Source organism: Panthera tigris, chromosome A3, assembly GCF_018350195.1.
Source record: "Panthera tigris isolate Pti1 chromosome A3, P.tigris_Pti1_mat1.1, whole genome shotgun sequence".
Lineage (NCBI taxonomy): Eukaryota > Metazoa > Chordata > Mammalia > Carnivora > Felidae > Panthera > Panthera tigris.
This window is the reverse complement of record NC_056662.1, coordinates 23,880,030-23,895,997: the sequence shown is the minus strand read 5'-3', so window position 1 is coordinate 23,895,997 and position 15,968 is coordinate 23,880,030. Positions and strand designations below refer to the sequence as shown.

General features: G+C 41.0%; 1 protein-coding gene across 1 annotated transcript in view; it reads right to left on the bottom strand.

Annotated features, from left to right (window-relative positions):
* Nucleotides 1–15,968, bottom strand: part of LOC102969307 (ER degradation-enhancing alpha-mannosidase-like protein 2) — a 127,675-nt gene that overhangs the window by 20,998 nt on the left and 90,709 nt on the right. The window contains exons 4-7 of the mRNA XM_007073614.3: nucleotides 9,778–9,993; nucleotides 9,454–9,564; nucleotides 7,596–7,635; nucleotides 4,112–4,217 (exon numbers count right to left, since the gene is read on the bottom strand). Coding sequence (XP_007073676.3) covers nucleotides 4,112–4,217; nucleotides 7,596–7,635; nucleotides 9,454–9,564; nucleotides 9,778–9,884 — 364 coding nt within the window. The 5' untranslated portion in view covers nucleotides 9,885–9,993. The remainder of the gene's footprint in view (nucleotides 1–4,111; nucleotides 4,218–7,595; nucleotides 7,636–9,453; nucleotides 9,565–9,777; nucleotides 9,994–15,968) is intronic.

Below are 15,968 nucleotides of genomic sequence, written 5' to 3'. Positions count from 1 at the left end.
AGATAACCTCCATAAAGTTGGGATCTGAAAGAATTATATACTCTGTGTAAGGATGGATCAGAATAAACCCTACCCACCTCCCCTAGCATACAGTTAAGGAAAACTGCAGGCCTCAAATCTTGATGCCAAGTAAAGGGAAGAAAAACAAACAAACAAACAAATCTCCACTAAGAATTAATAACTACAGGATGGTACTAAGGTTTACAACCTGAATTCATACCAACTAAGTAGTCCAGGAAAACTCAAACCTTTAGCATAAGTCAGTTTTTGGTAGACAATGCCTCCAGCCACATGGAAGAAGTAAACAAAAACTCTAGCTGAAAGAATTCACCTTCAATCTAGGCCTCAAAGAAGCCCAGGGATAAAGTCTAGGGAATGAGTGCACATTAAAATCTAAATAAATCACAAGACATACGAAGAAACAAAGCATTAGGAGTACGAGCCAGCAAAAATGACAGTAGAACAAGACTTACCAACACATCAAATGCTGGAACTATCAGACACAGAATACAAAGTAATTATGTAGAAATGTTTAAAGAAATAAAAGAAAGGCTTGGAATAGATGAGTAAGTAGCAAGAAATTATAAAAATGACCAAGCCTAGGGCCGCCTGGGTGGCTCAGTCAGTTAAGTGCCTGACTTTGGCGCAGGTCATACTCTGTGTCTCACTCTCTCAAAAAATGAATAAATGTTAAAAAAAATTTTTTTTAATTACATAGGCATGTTTTTCTTTTTAAGTTTACTCATTTTTTAAAAAATTTTTTAAATGTTTTTTTTTATTTTTGAGAGAGAGAGACAGAGTGTGAGCAGGAGGGGCAGAGATAGAGGGAGACACAGAATCTGAAGCAGGCTCCAGGCTCTGAGCTGTCAGCACAAAGCCTGATGCAGGGCTCAAACTCACAGACAGTAAGACCATGACCTGAGCCGAAGTTGGACATTTAACCGACTAAGCCATTCAGGCACCCCAAGTTTACTGTTTTTTTTTTAAGTAATGTCTACACCAACATGGAGCTCGAACTCATGACCCCGAGATCAAGAGTCACACACTCTTCTGAGCCAGCAGGGCATTTCTACATAGATAGGTTTATTAGCAAATAAAATAGATCTGAAGAGAGAATTAGTAGACTTGAAAACAGATTTCAAAAAATTACCCAGAATGAAACACAGAGAAACAAAATTATTTTTAAAACATACCAAAGAGATTTGGAGGATATAGTAAGAAGGTATAACAAATATCTGGCTAGAGTTCTAAAAAGAGAAGAGGGAGGAAATGGGGAGAGGCAATACCTGAAGAGAAAATAGTTACGAACTTTTGAAAACTAATGAATGACACAAATTCTTAGATGCAGGAATCCCAAGCAAGATAATAAAAAGAAATCCACATTTATGCACGTCACAGTAAAACTGCAGAACACCAAAGAAAAAAAAGATTTCAAAAGCAGAGTCTGTGTAATAATGATTGTTAAGGCTAAGTGGTGGGTAACCCAGTTTATTATATATATTTTCTCTACTTTTATATATATTTTAAAACTTCCATAATAAAAGTTTTTAAAATGAAGGAACAGCCAGCATAAATAAAACCAATCATTTGCAAAGTAACAATTAGATTGACAGATTACTTCTTAATAACGACAATGAAATGAGAAGACAATGGAAAGATTTCTTCAGTGTGCTAAGAGAAAATACTATCAAGTTAGAACCATATGTCCTGCAACGTTATCCCTCAAAGACCAAACAAAGGCAGTGAGATAAAGACATTTTATATAGGGGCTCCTGGGTGGCTCAGTCGGTTAAGTGTCCAATTCTTGATGTAGGCTCAGGTCATGATCTCATGGTTTGTGAGATGGAACCCCACATCAGCTCAGAGCCTGCTTGAGATTCTCTCTCCCTCCCTCTCTGTACCTCTCTCCCCCACGGCCCCCTCTCAAAATAAGTAAATAAGCTTAAAAAACAAAAAGACATTTTATACAAACAAAAGCTGAGAAAATCTTCCAAGAACACACGTGCGCTAGAGGACATTCTAAAGTACTTCAGATAGAAGGAAAGGGATCACAGATGTAAAGTCTGAGACACAGGTAGGAAAGATGGCCAAAGAAATAAATATAGAAATATACAAGTAAATATAGAAGTAAATCTAAAACGTCAAATGTATAGAACAGCAATAATGTATGGAGGGCTTAAGACAAAAAACTAAAATACATAATCTATAGCATGTGGGTCAGGATATTCTCAGAGCCAGGTTTTGTACTATTCAGGAAAATAAAGATTTTCATTAATTCCGTAATGTTTGTTAAATTTGTAATGTTTGTTAAATTTTCCAGGAAACTATTTAAAAAGTCAGATACTGAGCATAGTCATTAATAAGAGGAAAATGGATAAGGGGGAGAAAAGTCAACCTAAAGAAGGCACGTGCACACACACACACACACACACACACAAAAGAGGATGAAAAGAACACAGAGAAGATGGGACAAATAGCACAAAATAAAACCACAGAAATGAATGCAAATACCTAAGTTATTATAGTAAATGTAAATGGATTAGATGCTTGAGTTAAAAGATCGTCAGGATGGGTAAACAAACAAAATATAATATATAATTTATAAAAGATATATCTGATCATAAAAATACAGAAAGATTGAAAGTAAAAGAGTAGAAAAAGATACCAGTCAAATGCCAACCAAAAGAAAGCTGGTATAATTATATAAACATATATAATTATATACATATGATATGAATATACCAGCATATATGTATACATGTACATATGCTGGTATATTCATATCAGCAATAAAGAAATATTCATATCAGCAACAAAGGTATAAGGTATAACAAAGGTATAAGGCAATCTTAGCTTACAGAAGATAAATTGGGCTCTGAAGAAAATTTGAGGCCAGCAGTGAGCATGGCCTCAAACTCCCATCTGATCCCTAAACCAGGATTTTATATCATGCTGTCTTTGTTCCTTAATTTTTTAAAAAACTGTTATCACATGTCTGTAATACAAGTTTCATTGCAAAATACATACAAAATAAAGATGAGCAAAATGAGGGAGCAAAAAATAACAGCCTCCAGAAGTGACAGTTTGTTAAGCCACTGGTGGTCTAGGAGTTCACTGCAAATAAGGGTTGTAGTAGCTTTATGAGAATCACTGGAAACCTGCTAAAAATATTGATTCTAGGACCCAACCCAGAAATCCAAATTCATTAGGTTTAGACTGAAACCTAGACAATTCAACTTTTATTTATTTATTTATTTATTTATTATTTATTTATTTATTTTAAATTTTAATTTATTTTTGAGAGAGACAGAGATAGAATGCAAGTGGGTTAAGGGCAGAGAGAGAGGGAGACACAGAAGCAGAAGCAGAAGCAGAAGCAGGCTCCAGGCTCTGAGCTGTCAGCACAGAGCCCGACGTGGGGCTCGAACTCACAAGCTATGAGATCATGACCTGAGCCAAAGTCAGATGCTCAACCAACTGAGCCACCCAGGTGCCCCACAATTCAACTTTTTAAAAGGTCCCAAATAGTTCTGATGGGCAGCAAGTTTTGGAAACTAATGCCCTAGACTTGCACTACATAATATAATCATGAACCGTGAACCACGTCGCTATTTAAATTTAAATTTGTTAAAATTAAATGAAATTAAATATTCAGTTCCTCAGTTGCAGTAGACACATTTCAAATGTTCACTAGCCAGGTGCAGCTACTGGCTACAACACTGGACAACACAGATATAAAATATTTCCGTCATCACAGAAAGTTCTATTGGGTAGCGCTTCTTAGGCAATAAGTTCCAAGAAGGCGAGGATTACATCTTTCTTGTTCATGGCTGTATGCCTAGCACCAAATACATGCTAAATATGTGAGTAATTCTGGCACATCTCTTTCCAGTCTCTTCTCTGCCCCCTGCTCATGTCTGAAGCTGATGGGGGATCCTGAGACCTCCACACCCCACCCTCTAGGAGGAAAAAAGATCTCTCTTCAGTCACTGGTTTTGGCCAAGTGCCCTGGCAGGGTTGACCCTTAAGATTCTATTTACCACCTCTTGGTTTACACAGAGGCAAAAACTCCACACTCTTTTCTTCCAAAACCCCAGCAGGCAGCCCTCACCTCGGATGTTGGTTTCAAACACGGAGGCATTCACATCAATATCAAAGTCTACATTGTCCTGGAGCACTTCAACCACTCTTTGGAATTCTGAGACATTCCCCAAAATCTGGAAGAGAAGAAGGTCTTGACAGTGAGGCTCTCTGAGGCTTGAAGGCACTGAAGATCGAGAGTCTGGGATCCTATGCTGGTGTGGCCATCACTTATTCAACTAAGATCTATAGTTTCTGTTCTAGTACTGGTGACAGGAGAAGGAAACAGTGAGATCTAGAAACCACGGAGACCCAATACCAAGAGACTGGTTAAGTCAATTCTTAGTTACCAATTCAAGAGTCCTTATGTACCCATTTAGTGGAAACAATAGAGACTGTAGACTGCATAGTTTGACATTTGCAGCAGATATCTGTTGTTTTTAAACTTCTCTGGTCACATTCATCCTTGTGGAAAACACTGCAGGTTGGTTGGCGCAACACAGATTCCCAATCTCCTTTACCCTGGTAGGTTCCCAAGGTGGTGGCTGAAAATCCAGATACTTGCTTTCTCAGCCTCCTTTGCTGCTAGAGGTGAATGTGTTACCCAGCCAATGCTAAGCCTTGAAAAGTCTACTGGGGGCACTTCTGGGGAAAGATTGTGTTTTCCTAATAAAAAGGGACAGATACCGCTGGCATGGTGTTTACTCTTCTTCTTTCTGCCTTGAAAGCAGACTTTACATCTAGAGCTGTGGCAGCCATTTTAGACCATGAGGTACTAAGCATCAGAATGAAAGCCAATACTCTAATAGATAGTAGAATGGAAAGATACAAAGAGCTTGGGTCTCTGACGGCATCACTGAACAGCCAACCCAATGCTAGAAATTACCTCCAGACTTTCTTTTACTCGAGAAAATTAAACCCTTTTCATTTAAACCATCAGCCAAATGCAATTCTGATATCTTTTATTCTGATAGTAGTGCCTCAATTTGAGATATCACTCTTTTTCCACAGTCACTCTTGCAGTTTGGGAGAGGCTGACCCCAGTCCTTCAGTAGCAAGAATGGGTACTTGATCTGGACCACTGGACTGTATCCCTTGGCCAGTGACTGGTTCAGGAATGAGTGTGTGACCCAAGCCAGATCAATGAGACTCAACTTCGGGAATTAATTCAAAAGGGCTGATTCCTCCCCCCCACACAGGTTCCTGACTGAGTGGGAAGTAAGTTTGGAACTACTGATGGCTACTCTGCCAGCATAAGGAGCGCCTGAGAACACAGCTAACAAAGAAGGCAGAGATAGGAGATGGAAAGATTCGTGAAGACTTGTTCATATGCCTGGATCCAGCTGATTCTGAGGCCAGCCTTTACCTGGACTTTTTAGTTATCTGACTCAGTAAATTCCCTTCTTTGTCTATATTGGTTTGAACAAGGAACCAAAACAATCCTGTCTCAGCATTCAAGGCTCTCGATGATTTGGACTCAAACTACCTTTCTGACCATGTCTCTCGCTGTTCATCTTCATCTAACCTATCTTCATCTACTTCAGGAAAACTATAACCACTATTTTCCACTTTCTTGCCTTCAGACATGCTCTTTCCTTTACCAGAAATCCCTCCATCCTGTGTCTGCCCATTTCCAAATCCAATCTATCTTTGACTGTCTAAATGTCATGTCTCCAGGAAGCCTTTGATCCCTCCAGCTAAAAGGAACCCTCTTCGTCCATTAAAAGACTCCAATAACTTTATCCACACAACTCTTAGGGCACCTATTTCTTTCCACATGAAGAGAATCTTGCCTGGGAAGGAGCCTCATTCTTTCCTGCATTCCCCCAGGGTGCCAAGCGCAGCCCATGAAGCAATTACTCAATGTTTACTGAATGATTACATGAATCTTTTTCCACACTGCAGTTAGTAATCTTCTCAAAACAGAAATCTCAGCATTTCCTGCCCTCTACTTCAAATATTTCAGTGGCTTTCCATTGCTGTTAAATTAGAAATCAAAATCCTTAACACAGTGAACAAGGGCTTCCATCATCTGGTCCCCAACCAGACCCCCGGCTCCACTTTTCTTCCTGAATTTCCTTCTCCACCTCCCAGACATAATGGCCCCGCTTCAATTCACTGCCTTTGCCACACTCTCTCCTGCCATAAGGCCCTTGTACAGGCTGTACAGGCTGTTCCCTCTGCCTGGAACACTCTGTCCTCCCTCACTTCCCTAGTTGACACTTGCTTCTCTTTCAGATCCCAACTTAAGTGTCATTCTCTCTCCCTTCTTCTCTCTCTGCCCTTCCCCTACTCTCATTCTCTCTCTCTCTCTCAAAATAAACTTAAGAAAAAATAAAAAAAGAAAAATTATATCTTCAAGGTGATCATAACCATGTAAATACTATTAATTTATATAAAAATGAGAAGGGGTGACAGACCAGAAATAGTGAAATATGGATAAAGTTGTTAAATCCTCTCTTGTGGCCTTTTTAAGGAAGATGATTAAGACTTGGAGTCCTACAGAATTAAACTCAAGTCCTAGCTCTGCTACTTCATAGCTGTGGACCCTGGCCAAGCCATTTTACCTCTTCTCAAAATTTATTTTGAGAGAGGCAGAGACAGCATGAGTGGGGAAAGAGCAGAGAAAGAGGAAGACAGAGAATTGCAAGCAGCCTCCGCAATGTCAGTGCTGAGTCCAATGTGGGGCTAAAACCCACGAAACCGAGATCATGACCTGAGCCAAAACCAAGAGTCAGACTCTTAACCGACAAAGCTACCCAGGCGCCCCTGCCAGTTTACCTTTCTAAGCAATAGCTTTCCTGACTTGAAGAAGGAGTAAAGGATGTACCTTATGGGGTTGTTAGAAGGGTTAAACAAGATAATACACACAAAGTGCTTAGCACAAGCCCTACACATAACACACTAACTAGTCACTGCTATTTTTATCACTGAACATGTCCAATTAGAATGTAAGCCTCTGAAGGGGCACCTGGGTGGCTCAGTCAGTTAAGCACCTGGGTCTTGATCTCAGCTCAGGTCATGATCTCAGAGTTCGTGAAATCAAGCCCTGCAGTGGGCTCCGCGCTGACAGTGTGGTGCCTGCTTAGGATTCTCTCTCTCCCTCAGCCCCTCCCCTGAGCATGCATGCACACACTCACTCACTCTCTCTAAAATAAATAAACTTAAAAAAAAAAAAAACAACACCACATTTATGTTTAGAATGTAAGTCTCTGAAAACAAGGAGGGTCTCAAAGTCTCTGTATCCCCCAGAGAGTTATACAGGCCTATCACAGTTCTGTGTTCATGACAGGTGTTCTGTAAACATCTGCTAAATAAATGACCCTGAATACATTTGGAATTCATCGTTTCCCTCTATCTAGCTGGGCAACCAGAATCTGAAGCTTCGGAATACGGAGATGAAAATAAAAGGCCCAAGTGAAGAACTTGTTTTTCGCCCACAGTCAAGCTGCCAAAAGAGGAAGGATATTGGTTGCACAACCATGGTGAGGTAAAGGAACAATCAAGACACTTACCAGCAAGGTGTCCAGGGCATCAATTAGCGTCAGAGAAAAACTGTAAAAGGACAGAAATTCCAGCTGCTTAGTAAGAAAATCAACACAAGCTCTGAAGGTTGCCCCAGATCAGATACCCCCAAAACTAGTAAGTGAGGCACAGTGATGACTCTTCCCGTCCCAGTTTCCAGTCACAACAGAAAAACCCTAGTGAAAATTACCAAGAAGCTCTGACCCATTTAATGCACTTGGGAGGATGGGCTGATGTAGCTCAACTGTGGTTAAACATATCACCTATATTCACTGGCGTTCTTCTCTGCCATGGGGAGGCAGTATAAGATTGTGGCTAAGAGCACAGGCTTTTCCACATCTAGGAATTTATCTCAATGTGCACAGAGCTGTATGCTTGAGAATGCTCATGGCTGTACTGTTTAGAAAAGCAAAAAGCCAGAAATAACACAAACATATACCAGTTGAAGAGTGATTAAATTGTAGTACATTTAAACAGAGCAAAACTATGAAGTTGTAACAAAAAATTGTTATCTATTGTTCTATGGGCTAATATTAAAATATTCAAATTATATCGTTAAATGAAAAAAGACAAAGGATAGAATAGGCAGTGAGGTATGTTTATATCTGCATTTTCAAAAAGAGATACATAGACAAAAAGCAGATCAGCAGTTGTTTGGGCCAGTGGTGGTGGAGGAATGAACTATAAGGCAGCACAGAGAACTTTTTAGGATGACAGAAATGTTCTCTATCTTGACTGTGATAGTGGTTACTAGATGCTTCAAATGGGCACATTTTATTACATGTAAGTTATGACTTTAAAGAGTTAATTTAAAAAGATACACATACACATATGATGGTAGAAACCAAAAATATTTTGGGGAGGATACACAAGAAAGTTAATAGTGGTTGGAGTTCTAGGGTATGTAAGAGACTTACTTTATTGTATATGATTTTTTACTGTTTGAATTTGCCTTTTGCTTATATATATTTTCCAACTAAATAGAAAAAAAAAGAAAAAGGAAAGAAAACCAGCACACATTTTGTTGATTACTTAACTTCTCCAATCCTTAGCATACTCATTTGTAAAATGGACAAAACAACACTTAACCCCTAGGGGTGTTGAGAGAATTAAATGAGAAGACACAAGTAAAATGCTTAGCACAGTGTTTAATCAATGTCATCCTCAGCTAAACGCAATGATCTTTCACTCAGCAAGGAACAAGACAAAGAATTCCACCTCATAAGTTTTTATTCTAGTGGAAGTAAGAAAAACAAACTAGTAGCAAGTGAAAATGATAGCATCAGAGAGTGAGAAGTGCTAATAAATAAAAAAATAAAATAAAAGGGGTGATTTGTGAGAGTGACCTGTAGGGGGTGGGTAGTTAAGGGAGCTAATACTTAGGTGACATTTTGAGCTGAAATCTCAAGAAGCAGTCAGTAATGTGAGGGCAATGGGGGAGTGTGTTTCAGTTACACCAACAAATGCTCTGAAGAGTTACATCCCCTCCTGGGCCAGTTTAACCAATTACAAAATGAAGGGGTTGGGTCTTCTGATTTCTTGGAAACCTTCCTCGACAGCCTAGGACTCCAGAGGTCTGTCCAAGTCCCCAGGCTGGTGCCTGGTACTGTCATGGTTGGAGCTCAAAGGTCCAGTCCACCAGGCTAACCCAGGCTTTTTCCACAGTGGGATCCAACTTTCCAGGAGGCTGGGTGGATCCTGGTGGATTGGAGGGAACGTAGCCTCACCCTCGCTAGCTTTTCTGGAATTGGCGAGGAGACCGTGAAGCCACCGGCCCCAGGTGACCCGCCCGCCTAGGAACCACACTGCCAGACCCCAGCCGCCCCCTTGCTCCTCCACTCGCACTACCTGCCCCAGGTGTCGTGCCCGTCACAGGTGAGAGGTCGCAGCTCGTCGTAGGGAAAGGCATTCTCGAGGTAGCTGTCGTAGGCGTGGTAGAACATGGCCTTGACTCGCTCCCTGGTGCGGGGTATGAAAAATGAGGCAGGGGAAAGGACAAGAATAGAGCGGAAAATGGGAATCACCACCTGAGCCCAGTGGCGGGGTCTGAGCAGGTCGGGGTGTCGGAGGGGAGGGGCGGGGGGAGTCCTAGAACGTTGGGAAAGGAAAGGGACCGGGTCTGCGCTTCCCCTTCCCCAACTCTGGAAGGGATAGGAGCCTGACCCCTTTCACCTGTAGTGGGCGGGGTCGGGCGCGGTGCCACCTGGACCTGGCGCACCATGGTGCAGGGGCAGCAGCGCGCACAGGAGGCCGAGCGGGACAAGCAGCGGGAAAGGCATAGAGCCCGTGTCCTGTCAGCGCCGCCGCCGCGGTAGCAGCCACCGCCACCCGCTCATCCTGGGAGCCTCTGCGGGTTGTTCCGGGAATCCGCGCCACTGCGCCTGCGCGCTGGGGGAAAAAAAAAAAAAAAAATCAGTCACCCACTTCCGGACTACAAGTCCCAGAATACAATGGGAGGCGGAACGTCGGCAAAGAGTATCTTGGGACAGTCTCTGAAGTGGAAATCAACGTGGCTGAAAAACAGTGGCTACCACAGATACTATGATTAATTAATGTTTTAGTAACAGCATTTGTTAAGCGCTTATTGTGTACTAAGACTGTATTGAATACTTTAAATACATTATTTTTTTTTCCAACCTCCTTATAGACATAAAGACAGGACAACAGGGACTCAACGTTGAGTGGACGTATATAAAGAATGGATGAATAATGTTCAGACATTACCATTATTAGGCATATTGAGTTTCCCAAGGCAGTTCCCTGATGATTGTGTGAGGTACAACTTACTTCCATTTATTTGTCCAAAGCTGCTACTCAATATTTCCAGAAATCCCTTTAAGTTCTACGAATTGACGAATTCTTGTCATTTCTTTCCTGCCATTTCGGATGAGGTCACGTAAGTATGGTCTCTTCAGTCTCCATCCCAACTCAGAAGCTTCCCTCTCCCAAACCCCTGGATCATCTCAGTGGTTGCAGGCATTTAGAGCATCCCAGATGAGAATGAAGACACTGGGGCGCTACAGCTTTGAGAGGTTTGAGACCAATTTTTCCATTTGCCTTTTGGCAATTTCCCAGATTTTGGTCAGTTCCCAGACTATGGTTAGTTTATAGCAACACCCATGAGTTTCGGCAGTGTGATGTGCAGTAGAATCAGTCCTGGATTTGAAGTGAGATCTGGACTTCAATTTCAACTTTACCACTTACAGCCTCTATGTAATCCCGGGCAAGCCTGTCCCCTTATCTGGACCCAGCTTTCTCATCTAAAAAATAAGGAGTTTGGGCAAATGGATATATGAGATCATTTTAACTTGAGCTATCTGTGATGCTAGGATGGCCATGCTGTTTGCTGAAAAGCCAAATAGAAGTGGCAGCTAAGTTCCTTTGAGTTGGAATGAAGGTTGAGTTTGTTCTCCTTTGGTCCATCATCCTTAAAAATATCCCTCAGATAGATGTCCCCAAATGCCATCAGTCGATATGAAAAGTAAAACTCTGGGGGCACCTGGGTGGCTCAGTAACGTAAGGGTCCAACTTCAGCTCAGGTCACGATCTTGTGGTTTGTGAACTCGAGCCACACACCAGGCTCTATGCTGACAGCTCAGAGCCTGGACCCTGCTTCAGATTCTATGTCTCCCTCTCTCTCTGCTCCTCCCCACTCGTGCTCTGTTTCTCTTTCAAAGATAAATAAACATTTAAAAAAATAAAATTAAAACTCTGACTTCACGGAGACAGCTTGAGGTAGTACAGTATAGAGGTTTAAACTGTGGGCTTTAGATTGAACAAACCTCACTTGGAGTTACTACTAGCTCCATCACCTATTAGGAGTGTGGTCCCATCATTTTGTCTTTTGAGCCTCATTTTACTCATCTGTAAAATAGGAATAATATCAGTACCTCCACTCCCAACAGGATTATAAGGATTCAGTGAGCTAAAGTGCTTGTCATAGTGCCGGGAAGAGGAAACACTAAAAAAAAAAAAAAAAAAAAAAAAAAAAAAAAAAAAAAAAAAAAAAATTAGGATGTTTTTGGAAATTCTTCTTGGAAGGGCCAGATGGTAGGGAAAGGAGGCAACAGTAAACTGAGACTTGGATAACAGCACAAGGGCACTCTATTAGTTTCCTGTGACTACTGTAACAAATTACCACAAACTTGGTGACTTAAAGCAACAGAAATTGATTCTCTCTCAGTTCTGGAGGCCAGAAGTCTGAAATCAGTTTTACTGAGCCAAAATCAAAATGTTGGCAGGGCCACATTCCCTCTGGAGGCTCAAGGGGAGCCCTACCTCTCCAGCTTCTCCTGGAGAAGAGAAAGTTGCTGGCATTCTTTGGCCTGTGACCATATCACCCCAATTTCTGCCTCTGTCTTCACATCACCGTCTCCTTCTCTGTGGGTGTGTCTCACTACTCCCTCCACTTGCCTCCTATAAGGACACTTGTGATTGCATTTAGGTTCGACTTGAGTAATACAAGGTAACTTTTTGAGTAAACTCCATACTCTTTTTCAAAGTGGCTGCACCAGTTTGCATTCCCCCCAACAGTGCAAGAAGATTCCTCTTCCTCCACATCCTTGCCAATACCTTTTGCTTCTTGTGTTGTTGATTCTAGCCATTCTGACCGGTGTGAGGTAACAGCTCATTGTAGTTTTGATTTGCATTTCCCTGATGATGAGTGATGTTGAACATCTTTTCATGTGTCAGCCATCTGTATGTCTTCTTTGGAAAAATGTCTATTCGTGTCTTTTGCCCATTTTTAAGTTCGATTATTCATTTTTGGGGTGTTGAGTTTTATAAGTTCCTTATATATTTTGGATGCTAAGCCTTTACCACATATGCCATTTGCAAATATCTTCTCTTATTCTATAGGTTGCCTTTTAGTTTTGTTGATTATTTCCTTCACTGTGCAGAAGCTTTTTGTTTTATTTTATTTAGTTTTATTTATTTAAATGATCTCTACACCCAGTGGTGGGGCTCAAACTCCCGACACTGAGCCAGCCAGGGACCCCAGAAGCTTTTGATTTTGATGTAGTTTATTTTTCCCAATAGTTTATTTTTGGTTTTGTTTTCCTTGCCTCAGGAGACATACCTAGAAAGAAGCTGCTATGGCAAGTATCGCTGCCTGGAGCACCTGACTGGCTCAGTCGGTAGAGCATGTGACTCTTGTTCTTGGAGCCATGAGTTTAAGCCTCACACTGGGCATAGAGTCTACTTTTAAAAAAAAGAAAGTTACTGCCTGCATTCTCTTCAAGGATTTTTATAGTTTCAGGTCTCACATTTAGGTCTTTAATCCATTTTGAGTTTATTTTTGTGTACGGTGTAAGAAAGTGGTCCAGTTTCATTCGTTTGCATGTTGCTGTCCAGTTTTTCCAATGCCATTTGTGGAGGAGAAAGTCTTTTTTCCATTGGATATTCTATACTGCTTTGTTGCAGATTAATTGACTACACAGTTGTGGGTTCATTTCTGGGTTTTTCATTCTGTTCCACTGACCTATGTGTCTGTTTTTGTGTCAGTACCATACTGTTTTGATTACTACAGCTTTGTAATATAACTTGAAGTCTAGAACTGTGATGCCTCCAGCTTTGCTTTTCTTTTTCAAGGTTGCTTTTGCTACTCGGGGTCTTTTGTGGTTCCATGTACATTTTAGGACTGTTTGTTCTAGCTCTGTAAAAAATGCTGTTGGTATTTTGATAAGGATTGCATTAAATGTGTAGATTGCTTTGGGTAACATAGACATTTTAACAATATTTGTTCTTCTGATCCATGAGCATGGAATGTCTTTCCATTTCTTTGTGTCATCTTCAATTTCTTTCATCCGTGTCTTATAGTTTTCAAAGTACAGGCCTTTTGCCTCTTTGGTTAGGTTTATTCCTAAGTATCTTACTATTTTGGATGCAATTGTAAATGGATTTGATTCCTTAATTTTTCTCTCTGCGACATCAATACTGGTGTATAAAAATTCAACAGATTTCTGTACAATGATTTTGTATCCTGAGACTTTACTGAATTTGTTTATCAGTTCTAGCAGGGGTTTTTTTGGTGGAGTCGTTCAGGTTTATAGTATCAGAGCATCTGCCCCCCCTTTTTTTATGTTTATTAATTTTTTTTTTCAACGTTTTTTTTTGTTTTTTTTGTTTTTTTTTTTTTTGGGACAGAGAGAGAGAGAGCATGAACGGGGGACGGGCAGAGACAGAGGGAGACACAGAATCGGAAACAGGCTCCAGGCTCCGAGCCATCAGCCCAGAGCCCGACGCGGGGCTCGAACTCACGGACCGCGAGATCGTGACCTGGCTGAAGTCGGACGCTTAACCGACTGCGCCACCCAGGCGCCCCTATGTTTATTAATTTTTTGAGAGAGACAGAGAGAGAGAGAGAGAGCACGAGTGAGAGGGTAAGAGAGAGAGGGAGACACAGAATCCGAAGAAGGCTCCAGGCTCTGAGCTGTCAGCACAGAGCCCCACATGGGGCTCAAACTCACGAACCATGAGATCATGACCTGAGCCACCCAGGCACCCCTACCCTTATTAATCCAAGGTGTTATAGGCAATAATTTCTGCCCTCAAGAACTTGAAGGACAGTGTGTGGCATACAATGAAAAGTCCAAAGTAGTCAAGCCACAATCCTTTCTTTTGAAGTGCTTGCAATTTGGGTAAAAAGGAAAGGTGTCTATTGGAGAATATTTGGAATTATAGAGTGTTCACGTCTTCCTGTGGGTGAGTAGAGTTTGAGGATGCTCAGATTGTATCAGTTCCCAAGGTGAATGTTCTTGGTCTCTGTGCCAAGCAGAATAGGCTTTGGACTAGTGGTCAGAAGCCCTTGGTTCTGTATGGTTTAGCCATCATTTCTGTGTGATCTTGAGCAAGTAGTTCTCCCTTGTGGGGATTCAGTTTTCATATCTGAAAAATTAGAGAATGAGGCTGCCTCTCAGCGTAAGGAAAATATTAACAGATTCATGCAGAGTTACTGTAAAAAAAAAAAGTTGGAAAACAGAATTCCACATGCATCAGCTGCAGAATTTTCTTCCAGAAACAATCATAAAGCAGAGTAAAACTGTAGGACAACACTCCAAATGGCATTTAACTATTTTCCAACTGAATAATAACCAGAATAATGCTAATAAGAAAATGCCCAAAATATATTGATAATAGGGAGAGGAGTTCTATTTTTAATTTTTTGAGGAATCTTCACACTGTTTTCCAGAGCAAGCAATAGCACTGCTAGGAATTTATCCAAGGGATACAAGAGTGCTGATGCCTAGGAGCACATGTACCCCAATATTTATAGCAGCACTTTCAACAATAGCCAAATTATGAAAAGAGCCTAAATGTCCATCAACTGATGAATCGGTAAAGAAGATGTGGTTTATATATACAATGGAATACTACTTGGCAATGAGAAAGAATGAAATCCTGCCATTTGCAGCAATGTGGATGGAACCGGAGGGTATTATGCTAAGTGAAATAAGTCAATCAGAGAAAGACAGATACCATATGTTTTCACTCATATGTGGATCTTGAGAAACTTAACAGAAGACCATGGGGGAGGGGAGGGGGAAAAAAGAGTTACAGAGAGAGAGGGAGGCAAACCATAAGAGACTCTTAAAAGCTGAGAATAAACTGAGGGTTGATGGGGGGGGAGGGAGGGAGAGGAAAGTAGGTGATGGGCACTTGTTGGGATGAGCACTGGGTGTTGTATGGAAACCAATCTGACAATAAATTATATTAAAAAATATGTTGATAATAGAAATCACTTATAGAGCAATTTACTATGTTTCAGGCACTGTTCTTAGTACTTTACATGTATCAACACCACTAATCATCACCACAACCCTCTGAGCCAGTATTATTATCACCATTTACAGATTTTAAAAAATAAAAGCACAGATTTTGAAAACTGGAGAGAGATTTAGTAACAACCACCTCACACTGAATAAGTGGTAGAGGCAAGATTTGGACCCAGTCTATCCTACATTGATGAAATTAATCACAAAGGCATAGATAAAAGGCCAATACAGAATAGAAAAGTAGAGATTTGATTGACTTCTACAATGCCCTTCTGCCTTAGCTTCATATGATTCTACATTCAACATTCCTTTCCTTTTTGTTGGAAAGTGAGAGTAAAAGAGTTCAACTACCCAAAGCTGGAAGTCAAGACACTTTAGTTCTCTTTTGACCCGGTTCTCTTGACTACTTTTAGCAAGAAAGTCTCTGGGAATTCCTTTTCTATTTTAGTATATGTGCTGCCAAAGCAAGCACTGAGAATTCCTTTTCTAGCATCTGGGGCCATGTGGTTCAAGCAGATTCTCCCAACTCCCAGCGAAAAGCTTGTGCACTACGTACTTTGGGTCTGCCAAGAGATAACTAGTTTTATTCCT